The 12,939-nt window shown below is 47.7% G+C and overlaps 1 protein-coding gene across 1 annotated transcript; it reads right to left on the bottom strand.

Annotated features, from left to right (window-relative positions):
* Window positions 1-4,341: 4,341 nt before the first annotated feature.
* arg1 (arginase 1) lies at window positions 4,342-12,099 on the bottom strand. The gene is made up of 8 exons (XM_072374151.1): window positions 11,945-12,099; window positions 11,790-11,862; window positions 9,948-10,122; window positions 7,840-7,999; window positions 7,676-7,770; window positions 6,902-7,006; window positions 6,668-6,804; window positions 4,342-4,842 (listed from the first exon to the last, which is right to left on the bottom strand). Exons 1-8 carry the CDS (start codon window positions 12,059-12,061, stop codon window positions 4,679-4,681), a joined length of 1,026 nt encoding a protein of 341 aa, XP_072230252.1. The 5' UTR covers window positions 12,062-12,099; the 3' UTR covers window positions 4,342-4,678.
* Between the last annotated feature and the right edge of the window lie 840 nt (window positions 12,100-12,939).

Here is a 12,939-nt window from a genome sequence, read left to right as displayed (position 1 = left end):
AGGGTTTTATCAGAGCAGAGCGACAGTCTGAAACGCTTTAACACGAAGTCTTAACGGCTGATTTTAGTCCCAGTTTCTGAGTAAAGAGACAGAAAAATCTGTGACTGAGAGCAGCTTTACGGGGAGTTCAGCTGGATTAATAAACACTGTTTTTACCAAAAGATGCAGAAAGATGGAAGTTTGGACCCTGAACAGAGCAGCTGGGTCCAGCTGAGTGTCTCCATGCAGGAGGATTCAAAGCCAGCCGGATGATCTGGGGGTTCTGGTCCGGTTTCAGTCAGATTGACGTGTTTAAAAGTCCAGTTTTTATCAGATTAACACAGTAATGAGATGCTGAGTGCCTTCTCTCTTCTTCTCTTGTTTTATTTCATGAGAATTATCCTCGATTTCTCAGACTTGGTCCCTCCACTTTCTTCTTCTACACTTTCTTCTTCTTCATGTCTTTTATGGTGGTCATAAGGAGCTGAACTAATAGATAGAAATGCTTCACTCTGAAGTCCTGAAACACACGATTTCTCCTGCTCTTTGCTGCTGTCACACTGGGACTTTCACGGTTTCTCTCAGTTCAGCTCATCGTAGTTCCCATTAAACGTCTTCCTCACTGAGGGCTGCGGTCAGATTCCCAGAAGAAGAGTCGCCTGAGAACACGGACGCTGCAGCGGGAAACCTTCAGTACATTAAATCTCTGCTCCGACGGGTCGGGGTCGTCCTTCTGTTACCGTTTACACTCCTAAAACCAACAGCTGTTACCATGGCAACCCCAGCAGAAGGAAGCACTTTGCTTTTTCTTTTCAGTGTTTAAAGTAACCAATGAAACGCTCGTGGAGGCGGAGCCGTCTGCTCATTGGCCAGCTGCAGTGGACCCATCAGGCCCCGCCCACCAGACTGCATTTCATTGGATGCAAAGTTAGTACCCGCCCCCGAGTGCAGGATGAGTCATCAACGTTTTAACAAGTTTTCCATTAAAGGACCAATTCCAAAAAACACCTAAAAAACTTTTCTTTTTGGGACAGACACTGTTTGTTCGTTTGATTCTTAAAAGTTTGAATATTTAGACTGAACCCAAAACTTATTTTAGTTTAACAACTAAAAAAACAAAATGATTAATTTTAATAATTTCTGTTAACTAATCAATCAATAATATAATTGTTTTAGCTCTCATGCTGTCTTATAATTTTATTCTTAGCTTTAAAACCAGAGGATGTCCCACCGGGTCCCAGCATTGTGTGTGTGTGTGTGTGTGTCTGTGTCTGTGTCTGTGTGTGTGTGTGTGTGTGTCTGTCTGTCTGTGTGTGTGTGTGTGTGTGTCTGTGTGTGTGTGTGTGTGTGTGTGTGTGTGTGTGTGTGTGTGTGTTTTGTTTGTTCAGCCCTGAGGTCGTCGACTCGCTGCTGGAACAAACTACAGATAAACTTGTTGTTTCCAGCTCCAGGAGGTAACTAAAAGTCAACCCTTCACATGTCAGAGTTCTGCTGCTCGGTTCTCTCGCTCCTGTTGAACTCTAAATAACTGACAGGATGCATGTGGAGTTGTTTTATGATCTCATAGAAATCAGTTAGAAACTACAGCTAAACGACCATCAGGCCGTCATTTCCCTCATCCTTCCGCTGGAACATTTAAACACGGATTTAAACGCCTTCACAGCCAATACGTTTCCAGCTCTGAACAGTTATTTTTATTCTTCACTTGTGAAGCAAATCTGAGACAATTAAAAGCAACAAAAACCTCAATCTGATCCATTTCCATCGATGGCTTGAAGTGAATAAACGCTGCTGTGTGGCGTCACCAGAGGGGGCGCTACAGGCTGCTGTTGGTGGCTGTAATTCAGTAGAAGAAGTAGTAGTTCTAGCAGGAAACAAACCTAGATGAAAAAACAACAACTGTGGTGGACATCCACAAGAGGAGAATGGAGGGATTCTTCTGCAGGAATTTATTGAATATCTGAGATATTACATCATATCAGTTTAGTTCATTTTTATATTCTCTGTTTACCTTATTCACACATTTTAAATGCAAATCAAAAACTTTAAAAAAAAAAAAACAGAAGGAAGAGTTCATTAACTTTTTGGTATGTTTAGATACAAAAAAGATTATTTTCTTCTAAAAAAATAAGGTTTCAGTTCACTCACTAAAAAAAGATCCCTGAAACAAACTGAATATATTTCAGTGTGAAAATGGAGCTGAATTCTGACCCGAGTTGTGATTGTAACTGAACCGGTTTACATTTGGGCCACGACATGAATCCAGATTATTTTTATCAACCATCATTTTCTCAGTTCCAGCGCTCAGCTCCTCCAGCTTTGACCAAACGTCAAACGTTTTAGCATTAAATTGTGCCGCGTTTCCAGGAGACTCCGCCCTCTTTGGGGGTCCAGTTCTGAACCGGTGCTCAGAAACCTTTAAAGGTTCCTCTGAATGGTTCTGATGCGTTTCGTTGTTCCTGTGGTGACATCACGATGACTCATCCTGCACCTGTGGGCGTAAACTACTTTCACCTCAGATAAAACCTTCTTAAATTTTGAGTTTCCTCCAAGCGAGGGTAGACTGGGCGGAGCTTAATCACCCTTTTGTTGCTGACTGGGCGGAGCTTCATCCTTTTGTTGCTGACTGGGCGGAGCTTCATCCTTTTGTTGCTGACTGGGCGGAGCTTAATCAACCTTTTGTTGCTGACTGGGCGGAGCTTCATCTCCCTTTTGTTGCTGACTGGGCGGAGCTTCATCGTCCTTTTGTTGCTGACTGGGCGGAGCTTCATCAACCTTTTGTTGCTGACTGGGCGGAGCTTCATCTCCCTTTTGTTGCTGACTGGGCGGAGCTTCATCGTCCTTTTGTTGCTGACTGGGCGGAGCTTCATCGTCCTTTTGTTGCTGACTGGGCGGAGCTTCATCCTTTTGTTGCTGACTGGGCGGAGCTTCATCGTCCTTTTGTTGCTGACTGGGCGGAGCTTCGTCCTTTTGTTGCTGACTGGGCGGAGCTTCATCACCCTTTTGTTGCTGACTGGGCGGAGCTTCATCACCCTTTTGTTGCTGACTGGGCGGAGCTTCATCGCCATTTTGTTGCTGACTGGGCGGAGCTTCATCGCCCTTTTGTTGCTGACTGGGCGGAGCTTCATCGCCCTTTTGTTGCTGACTGGGCGGAGCTTCATCCTTTTGTTGCTGACTGGGCGGAGCTTCATCGTCCTTTTGTTGCTGACTGGGCGGAGCTTCGTCCTTTTGTTGCTGACTGGGCGGAGCTTCATCCTTTTGTTGCTGACTCGGCGGAGCTTCATCCTTTTGTTGCTGACTGGGCGGAGCTTCATCAACCTTTTGTTGCTGACTGGGCGGAGCTTCATCTCCCTTTTGTTGCTGACTGGGCGGAGCTTCATCCTTTTGTTGCTGACTGGGCGGAGCTTCATCCTTTTGTTGCTGACTGGGCGGAGCTTCATCGTCCTTTTGTTGCTGACTGGGCGGAGCTTCATCGTCCTTTTGTTGCTGACTGGGCGGAGCTTCATCGTCCTTTTGTGTGCTTTGGTCGGTCCTCCGTCAGTGTGTCGCTGCCTTTGATTTTTAACTTGTTTAAAGAATGTAAACATGTGAAACCTGTTACTGATCAGAATAAAGTAAAAATGCTGCTGCAACACAGAAAAATGCGTCTTTTTCTCATCGCTTAACACTGTGAAACGCCTATAAACTCGTGCACTCCGCCTCTCGCCCGATGGCTGCTGGGATAGGCTCCTCCCCCCACGCCCCGGAAATGGATGGATGGACATATATTTATGTCTGTATTTAGTAAAATATGCTGAAAACTGGTCATAATAAGCAGAGGGGCACATTGAGCTGAATGTGACTCTTTCACACTTTAATTAACCATTTTTTCAAAATAAAAGCTCTTTTTTGTGTGATTTCAGTCGGATTAACATGTTTACATACATTTTGAAATGCTGGTTTGAAACGATTCGTTTCTTCTCACATCATGAAACATCAGAGCAGCAGAAAAATGATCCATAATGTTTCTGTTGCTGTGAAAGCAGAGAGCAGTGAGCCAGAAGGTTTTCAGCTGAAATAAAGGAAAATAAAAGGCTAATCTACAGAGACTCTAACACTGCTCCTTCAGATTAATCAGATTTCACTCAAATATTTGGTATTCCTCTTGTTTACACACTGCAGGGTTCGAACGGTAATTTAATGTAAAAAAATATAAGTTTATTTTAATCTCACCTCCTGTAACTTTGGAGGACGAAAGCTTCAAAGTCCTTCAAGGAATTTAGTATTTTTAGGCCTTTGTGGGTCTTTTAGTGTAAATTTAAAGGCTGAATCTCTTTCACATGTTGTGATGATAACTTCTGATTCTGCACTTAAAGAAAAGAATCAGTTCATGTTTTTATTGATTTTATTTCACTTTGTTCAGAGTCCAGTGGAAAAACCTGAATAATCAGACTAATTTATCAAATCTCAGCCAGAGAAAGTGTCTAAAAGGACGGGTCCAGAGTGTCCAAACGTCGGATGTTTCAGCACCAAACGGCCATCTTTTTACAATCAACATACATGAAATCATAATTTAGCTCATTTGTGCGTTGAACGTGAACATCGGAGTTCACAGGAAGACGACAGCGGGTGCGTTTGGTGTTCAGCTTCATCGCTGAGTCCAACCAGCCGTGATGAGTTCAGGGCCCGTCGTTGCAGTGGGACATCCCGGCGGTCCGTGTTACGGCTCGGGCAGGCGGTAACCCGGCGGGTGGTTTCCTTCACGGAGACGACCGAAACACCCGAGCAGCAGGTCGACGGCCGTGCTGACGGTGGACCGGACCTCCTCCTCCGTCCGGCCCCTCAGAGGGTTCACCTCCACCAGGTCGATGGCCGACAGCAGACCTGAGGAGGAGCAGGTGGAGAAGCTTCACACAGAATCTCTGGTGGGTTTTTACAGTCTTTCACCCAAGAAAACAAAAGTAAAGTAAAGTTGTGAAGGTTTTCTGTGTGCTTCAGCTGCATCAGTGCTGTAGGAAAACTGTGAAAGTGTCAGAGTGAGTCTGAGTGGCGCCGGCAGTGATGGCTGCTGCTGATTGGCTGCTGCTGACACACCTGAAACCAACTGATGACTTTCAACAGAAGCCACAGACTTTACCACATTATTATCCACAGAAATGGGGAAGAACTCTAAAGAACGAGTAGAAGCAGCTGCTTTACAGCGTCCAACCATGTCCCGATCACAGGAAACCACAGAGAAAACAGCTGATGCTTACAGAGGAAACCTGGTAAAGGTCTGAGACGGATCAATAAAGAACACGTTCAGTCAGAGATTTTCTGTTACTCACTGGTTAAAACACAGTTAATAAAACTCGAGGTTTCTCCAAATGTTGAACAATCTGTTCAGTTGATTTAACATTAATGTTCTCATCTTTATTTTCAGGCTGTTCACTCCTCAGAGCTGCTCTCACAGGTGCTGCAGAACCACACTTTAAACAGGTCTGCAGTTCCCATCGCTGCCTGCAGGGGGCAGTGCAGGCGGCTGGCCTTGGACCTTTAAACAGGGCTGCAGTTCCCATCGCTGCCTGCAGGGGGCAGTGCAGGCGGCTGGCCTTGGACCTTTAAACAGGGCTGCAGTTCCCATCGCTGCCTGCAGGGGGCAGTGCCGGCGGCTGGCCTTGGACCTTTAAACAGGTCTGCAGTTCCCATCGCTGCCTGCAGGGGGCAGTGCCAGCGGCTGGCCTTGGACCTTTAAACAGGGCTGCAGTTCCCATCGCTGCCTGCAGGGGGCAGTGCAGGCGGCTGGCCTTGGACCTTTAAACAGGGCTGCAGTTCCCATCGCTGCCTGCAGGGGGCAGTGCCGGCGGCTGGCCTTGGACCTTTAAACAGGGCTGCAGTTCCCATCGCTGCCTGCAGGGGGCAGTGCCGGCGGCTGGCCTTGGACCTTTAAACAGGTCTGCAGTTCCCATCGCTGCCTGCAGGGGGCAGTGCCGGCGGCTGGCCTTGGACCTTTAAACAGGTCTGCAGTTCCCATCGCTGCCTGCAGGGGGCAGTGCCGGCGGCTGGCCTTGGACCTTTAAACAGGTCTGCAGTTCCCATCGCTGCCTGCAGGGGGCAGTGCAGGCGGCTGGCCTTGGACCTTTAAACAGGTCTGCAGTTCCCATCGCTGCCTGCAGGGGGCAGTGCAGGCGGCTGGCCTTGGACCTTTAAACAGGTCTGCAGTTCCCATCGCTGCCTGCAGGGGGCAGTGCAGGCGGCTGGCCTTGGACCTTTAAACAGGTCTGCAGTTCCCATCGCTGCCTGCAGGGGGCAGTGCAGGCGGCTGGCCTTGGACCTTTAAACAGGTCTGCAGTTCCCATCGCTGCCTGCAGGGGGCAGTGCAGGCGGCTGGCCTTGGACCTTTAAACAGGGCTGCAGTTCCCATCGCTGCCTGCAGGGGGCAGTGCCGGCGGCTGGCCTTGGACCTTTAAACAGGGCTGCAGTTCCCATCGCTGCCTGCAGGGGGCAGTGCCGGCGGCTGGCCTTGGACCTTTAAACAAGGCTGCAGTTCCCATCGCTGCCTGCAGGGGGCAGTGCCGGCGGCTGGCCTTGGACCTTTAAACAGGGCTGCAGTTCCCATCGCTGCCTGCAGGGGGCAGTGCAGGCGGCTGGCCTTGGACCTTTAAACAGGGCTGCAGTTCCCATCGCTGCCTGCAGGGGGCAGTGCAGGCGGCTGGCCTTGGAGACCTACCTGTCTGACAGAGGTGCTCGGTGATGTAGAGGCCCTCTCTGTAGGTGAGGCCTCCGGCGACAGGTGTTCCTGTTGCCGGGGTGATGGAGGGATCGATGGCGTCGATGTCGTAGCTCAGGTGGATGGGTTGGTTCCCTCTGAAGGTGTTAAAAAGCAGAATGAGCGGCGCTGAAATCAGATCGGACCTTCAGCTGGAACACCTGCAGCAGGGGGAAGCGTACAGGAGAGGCTCACCTGGCACACAGGTAGTCGCAGGTCTCCTCCATGACTCTGGCCACGCCGAGCTGATCCACCTCTGACATGGAGAACACCTTCACACCCAGCTGCTTCAGGATGAAGCTGACGGAGCAAAATCTCCACGTCAGGAAAATGAAAACCAAGGCTCTGATTTCTACAGATTGAACTGAATAAGTTCTGGGAGGGAAAGGCCGTCTGTAAATGATCTGTGGCTCAGAAAGGCAACGAGTCGGTTCACTGACCTCTGGGTTAAAAAGGTTGAGATAAAGTTCTAAGTTTTCTCCTAACAGTCGGTGACCTTTACTGGAGGATTTCTACCAGAACCTTATCAGTGTTTCAGCCTCATAACGGTGCATTAAGCAGCAAAATGTTTAGTTTCTGCCTTTAGCAGAAGCTTTTATCCAAAGCAACTTACAGGTAGGCAGGTAGGGTCTTACCTAAGGACCCTACTGGAGGTAATACCTTTCATGGAGGGGGTTTGAACCCAGATCTCCTACATGACAGGTGGCAATCTCACCACTAAACTATCCAGCCCCATCTTCAACATCTACTTTGGATGCAGAAGTTCGTCTCTATTCTGTTTGTGAGTAACTCTCCTCGGCCGGTCCACTGAATAAACCGAGTTTACCTAAATTACGAAGTAGTTCCTAAGAAATTTGATTGGATTTCAGCTAAGAAGGAACCAGGTATTTTGGGAGGCTGATGGCACAGAACTCGGTCCATCTGGCGGTTTTGGCCCAGCGTTTGTCTGCTTCGGGCATCATGACTCACTGCTCTCCTGGATCCACGTCTCTCAGACCGATGTAGACCAGGTCTCCGGCCGCCACGCACGGCTTCACCCAGGAGAAGTTGGGCAGCTCAGGAATCTGTGGTGGAGAAGAAGAAGTGAGTGACTCTGCGGTTCAGCGTGGCGACGGCTGAGAGGAGGAGCGCACCTTGGCCTGCAGCTCATGGAGGAGGTACGCCATGGGCTGGCCGTGAAGGTTTCCCGTGTCCGAGGTCAGCGGCGTGTTGATGTCAGCGTGGGCGTCCACCCACACCACGCTCAGCCGCCCAACGGCCTCCGAGTGACCGTGGATCGATCCGATGGCCAGACTGAAACGCAAACAGATTTTAACACTTTTATCGTCCTGAAGGAGTTTGGTCCCATCCTCAGAAGGACCTGAAAGAGCCGTTGCTGCCCTGAAGGAAGAAAGACTTTCAACACGTGGATTTAAAAGCATTCATTTAAAATCTGGGTCAGGAGGAAGGATCTGAGGTCGTATTCATTTAAAATCTGGGTCAGGAGGAAGGATCTGAGGTCGTATTCATTTAAAATCTGAGTCAGGAGGAAGGATCTGAGGTCGTATTCATTTAAAATCTGGGTCAGGAGGAAGGATCTGAGGTCGTATTCATTTAAAATCTGAGTCAGGAGGAAGGATCTGAGGTCGTATTCATTTAAAATCTGAGTCAGGAGGAAGGATCTGAGGTCGTATTCATTTAAAATCTGAGTCAGGAGGAAGGATCTGAGGTCGTATTCATTTAAAATCTGAGTCAGGAGGAAGGATCTGAGGTCGTATTCATTTAAAATCTGAGTCAGGAGGAAGGATCTGAGGTCGTATTCATTTAAAATCTGAGTCAGGAGGAAGGATCTGAGGTCGTATTCATTTAAAATCTGAGTCAGGAGGAAGGATCTGAGGTCGTATTCATTTAAAATCTGGGTCAGGAGGAAGGATCTGAGGTCGTATTCATTTAAAATCTGAGTCAGGAGGAAGGATCTGAGGTCGTATTCATTTAAAATCTGGGTCAGGAGGAAGGATCTGAGGTCGTATTCATTTAAAATCTGGGTCAGGAGGAAGGATCTGAGGTCGTATTCATTTAAAATCTGGGTCAGGAGGAAGGATCTGAGGTCGTATTCATTTAAAATCTGGGTCAGGAGGAAGGATCTGAGGTCGTATTCATTTAAAATCTGAGTCAGGAGGAAGGATCTGAGGTCGTATTCATTTAAAATCTGGGTCAGGAGGAAGGATCTGAGGTCGTATTCATTTAAAATCTGGGTCAGGAGGAAGGATCTGAGGTCGTATTCATTTAAAATCTGAGTCAGGAGGAAGGATCTGAGGTCGTATTCATTTAAAATCTGGGTCAGGAGGAAGGATCTGAGGTCGTATTCATTTAAAATCTGGGTCAGGAGGAAGGATCTGAGGTCGTATTCATTTAAAATCTGGGTCAGGAGGAAGGATCTGAGGTCGTATTCATTTAAAATCTGAGTCAGGAGGAAGGATCTGAGGTCGTATTCATTTAAAATCTGGGTCAGGAGGAAGGATCTGAGGTCGTATTCATTTAAAATCTGAGTCAGGAGGAAGGATCTGAGGTCGTATTCATTTAAAATCTGAGTCAGGAGGAAGGATCTGAGGTCGTATTCATTTAAAATCTGGGTCAGGAGGAAGGATCTGAGGTCGTATTCATTTAAAATCTGGGTCAGGAGGAAGGATCTGAGGTCGTATTCATTTAAAATCTGAGTCAGGAGGAAGGATCTGAGGTCGTATTCATTTAAAATCTGGGTCAGGAGGAAGGATCTGAGGTCGTATTCATTTAAAATCTGGGTCAGGAGGAAGGATCTGAGGTCGTATTCATTTAAAATCTGGGTCAGGAGGAAGGATCTGAGGTCGTATTCATTTAAAATCTGGGTCAGGAGGAAGGATCTGAGGTCGTATTCATTTAAAATCTGAGTCAGGAGGAAGGATCTGAGGTCGTATTCATTTAAAATCTGAGTCAGGAGGAAGGATCTGAGGTCGTATTCATTTAAAATCTGAGTCAGGAGGAAGGATCTGAGGTCGTATTCATTTACTTTTGCTGTTTGTCATAAAGTTGTAAGAAAAGATGTAGAATGACTTGTTTGCAAATAACCGTAAAATCTTTATAAATCAGCAATAAGTTCCATCCATATTAGAAAAGTTCAGCTCAGCAGCTGTGAGTCTGAAGCTCAGACTCTTCAGTTTGGAGCTCTCTGAGAGTCACTTCCTATGAATACGGCCTCAGGTGTGCGACCTCCTGTCTGTCTGACCTGTGGTCTCCTCCCAGCATCACGGCCGTGTGCCCGTCCTTCTTCACCGCCTGCACCGCCTCCGACAGCCTCTGGTTGGCGCTGCCCACCGCCCGAACGCTTCTCAGCGCGCCCACCGGCTTGTCGTCGGACACTTCCTCAAACACCAGGTTCCCATAATCCTTCACTGCGCAGCCTGAACACACAGCAGCTCCTCACGTTAACAGCATTTCCCAGCATGCTCTGGGTGTGGATATTAACAGCTGATCAGAGTTCTGCTGGTTTTCTGCAGGGGAACCAACCTTTGAACCTGATCTGAACCCGGTCTGACCTGCAGAAGGTCGCTTTAAGGTCAGCAGATGATGGACCGGCGGCGCCTCGCAGCGAGACGTGTTTGTCAGTAACAGTTAAAGTTAAAGTTTCAGCTCACACATCGAACATTAACAGCAGTTTCTGCTCAGAACGGACAGAAATACTTTAAACGGTGATGCATTCACTGACCGGTGATGCATTCACTGACCGGTGATGCATTCACTGACCGGTGATGCATTCACTGACCGGTGATGCATTCACTGACTGAGCGGAACCTGTGGTGTGTGCTGAAGGATGGAGGTCAGGTTATAAAACTGAGCCTTAACCCTAATATCACTTTGAACTCGAACACACTTTCATTGTACAGTGAAATCTAACCTAAAGCTAACGTGACTCTTCTTCTGGGGCCGGAGGTGTTTCAGAGGCAGCGCCTAGTGGTCATCGGTGGTATTACACCGACCTGCAAGTTGAAATGTTCAGAAATCCTTAACATGAAATCAGCTCCAAACACTCCTCAGTCCTGTTCTTATCATATTAATCAGTATTTCAGGTGTTCAGTTTATGTTGAAAACTGTTGAACAAAGACAACCAACTCAGAGGAAACCTCGTGTTCCACAGACCTGAGATCCAAGTGATCCACTGGATCCACTGGATCCATTTTCTGCAGCAGTCAGTGATCGCTCTGCGGCTTGATGATGCCAGATGTTCACACTCAGTTACCAATAATCATTTTGTGCTCGCGAGTCAACTGCGAAGCCGCATGTCTGTCGACCCGAAGTTCAGTCGAAAGGTCAGCTCAGAAATGACGAATCGACGAGAAGAACGGAAAGAATGGAGAAGAAGAACAGAAAGAATGGAGAAGAAGAACAGAAAGAATGGAGAAGAAGAACAGAAAGAATGGAAAGAAGAACAGAAAGAATGGAGAAGAAGAACAGAAAGAATGGAGAAGAAGAACGGAAAGAATGGAGAAGAAGAACAGAAAGAATGGAGAAGAAGAACAGAAAGAATGGAGAAGAAGAACGGAAAGAATGGAGAAGAAGAACAGAAAGAATGGAGAAGAAGAACAGAAAGAATGGAGAAGAAGAACGGAAAGAATGGAGAAGAAGAACGGAAAGAATGGAGAAGAAGAACAGAAAGAATGGAAAGAAGATCGGAAAGAATGGAAAGAAGATCGGTTCCCGGACAGAAAGAACTGAAGTTTATGAACATGAATGTTATCACCATAAAACTTCTCTTCAGCTGAGCAGATTAAACTTTAAGAGTCACATTGAAGGAGAAATCTGAAGGTGGAACTGGACCCTGATAAAAAAGTGTCTGTGGTTCATTTTCATTAGAGTAAAGGTGAATGTCTCCATTAACTGTTCAGGTTAAGAATAACTTTAAACCAACCTGCTGTCTGCTGATCAGTCGATTAAAGCTTTGATTAAACACCCTGCAGCTGTCAGATTAAAGCAAAGTATCCGAGTAAAAGTAGAAGTACTCCGTTACATTCCGGCTCTGCTCTGAGGCCTGAGTGTCCTCACAGCGGCGGACATCCAGGTGGACTCTCACCGTGCTGCTGCAGCCGCTGCAGGAGCCCCGCGGCTCGGATCCGGTCCGGTCCTCCCTCCACTCCGCCTCTGGGCTGCAAACACACGCACACGCGCTGAGGTTTACAGCGCGTCCACACCTGCACGCACGCAATTGGCCTGTCCTCGCGCTCTCACCTGTCCCTTGGAGAAAGGTGCTCCGATGATCCCCGCGGACCGCTGCGGGTGATGATGAAGATGAAGGCTCCGCTTCACGCTCAGCGCGAGCTGCCGCAGCGTCCTCGCGTCCCTCATGCTGACACACGCACCCCGTCACTGACCGACCCTCCCCGCGAGTCCCCTTAAAACTCACCGTGACGTCAGCGGGACAGGAGGCGGCTCCGTGACGGGCCGTGACGTCACAGTCAGGTTTAACGGACGTAATCACGTCGAGTAACGTCTTTAAAATGACTGATGACGTTCAACATTTAATGTTTCTAATAAGTTAATTTTAATTTGACATGTTTCTGTTTTCATAGGAGACTAAACGTGCTTAAAGTGACGTAATTCTGTCACTGATGACGTCAGAAATGACTCAGGTGAGCCAGAGGAAATATTTTCCTGTGATGCTGACCTGTCAGGTGCAGAGACTCAGTCTGTACTCAGGGAACCTTACCGATGAGCAGCCTTTACCTGATTCCACCTGCTCATCACATCCGTCTTCATCCACCTTCATCACAGCCTCCACCTCTGTTCATAAGAATGGATCAAACCGAACAGCTGATCCAGGATGAGATGTGTGCATCAGGTCACCTTCAGCCAAACCTCAGGTGACCTTCAGCCAAACCTCACTGAGAAAACGCCGTGTTTCGCTCTCTGTGTGCTAACGTTACATTATCGGCCCGTTTCTGATAAAGATGGAGGTCTCCAGGTACAACTGTTTAATGAGGTTAATATATCCAAAATGTTTAAACACAGTAATTAACGGTTCACATGCATTACTACGAGTTACGCTGTGCACATCTCCGGCTTGGTCCATTACTATTGATGAGAAAGCATTGTTTGCTAGCATCTGCTGCTAACTTACAGCTAACTGCTAACTCACGGCTAACTGCTAACTCACAGCTAACTGCTAACTCAAAGCTAACTGCTAACCTACAGCTAACTGCTAACTAACTTACAGCTAAAGGCTA

This window comes from Leuresthes tenuis, unplaced genomic scaffold (genome assembly GCF_036924035.1).
Source record: "Leuresthes tenuis unplaced genomic scaffold, fLeuTen1.0.hap1 SCAF_20, whole genome shotgun sequence".
NCBI classification, from domain to species: Eukaryota; Metazoa; Chordata; class Actinopteri; order Atheriniformes; family Atherinopsidae; genus Leuresthes; species Leuresthes tenuis.
Note: the sequence above shows the minus strand (reverse complement) of the source record. Positions and strands in the feature narration are given on the sequence as shown.

Bases quoted from the DNA above. Each gene is read 5' to 3' on its own strand.
- arg1 (XM_072374151.1), bottom strand. From the start codon at position 12,061: ATGAGGGACGCGAGGACGCTGCGGCAGCTCGCGCTGAGCGTGAAGCGG. The intron at 7,771-7,839 runs GTGCGCTCCTCC...TCTCCACCACAG, and splicing joins TCCATGAGCTGCAGGCCAAG to ATTCCTGAGCTGCCCAACTT. The intron at 4,843-6,667 runs GTAGGTCTCCAA...GCTCCTCCTCAG, and splicing joins CGAGCACCTCTGTCAGACAG to GTCTGCTGTCGGCCATCGAC.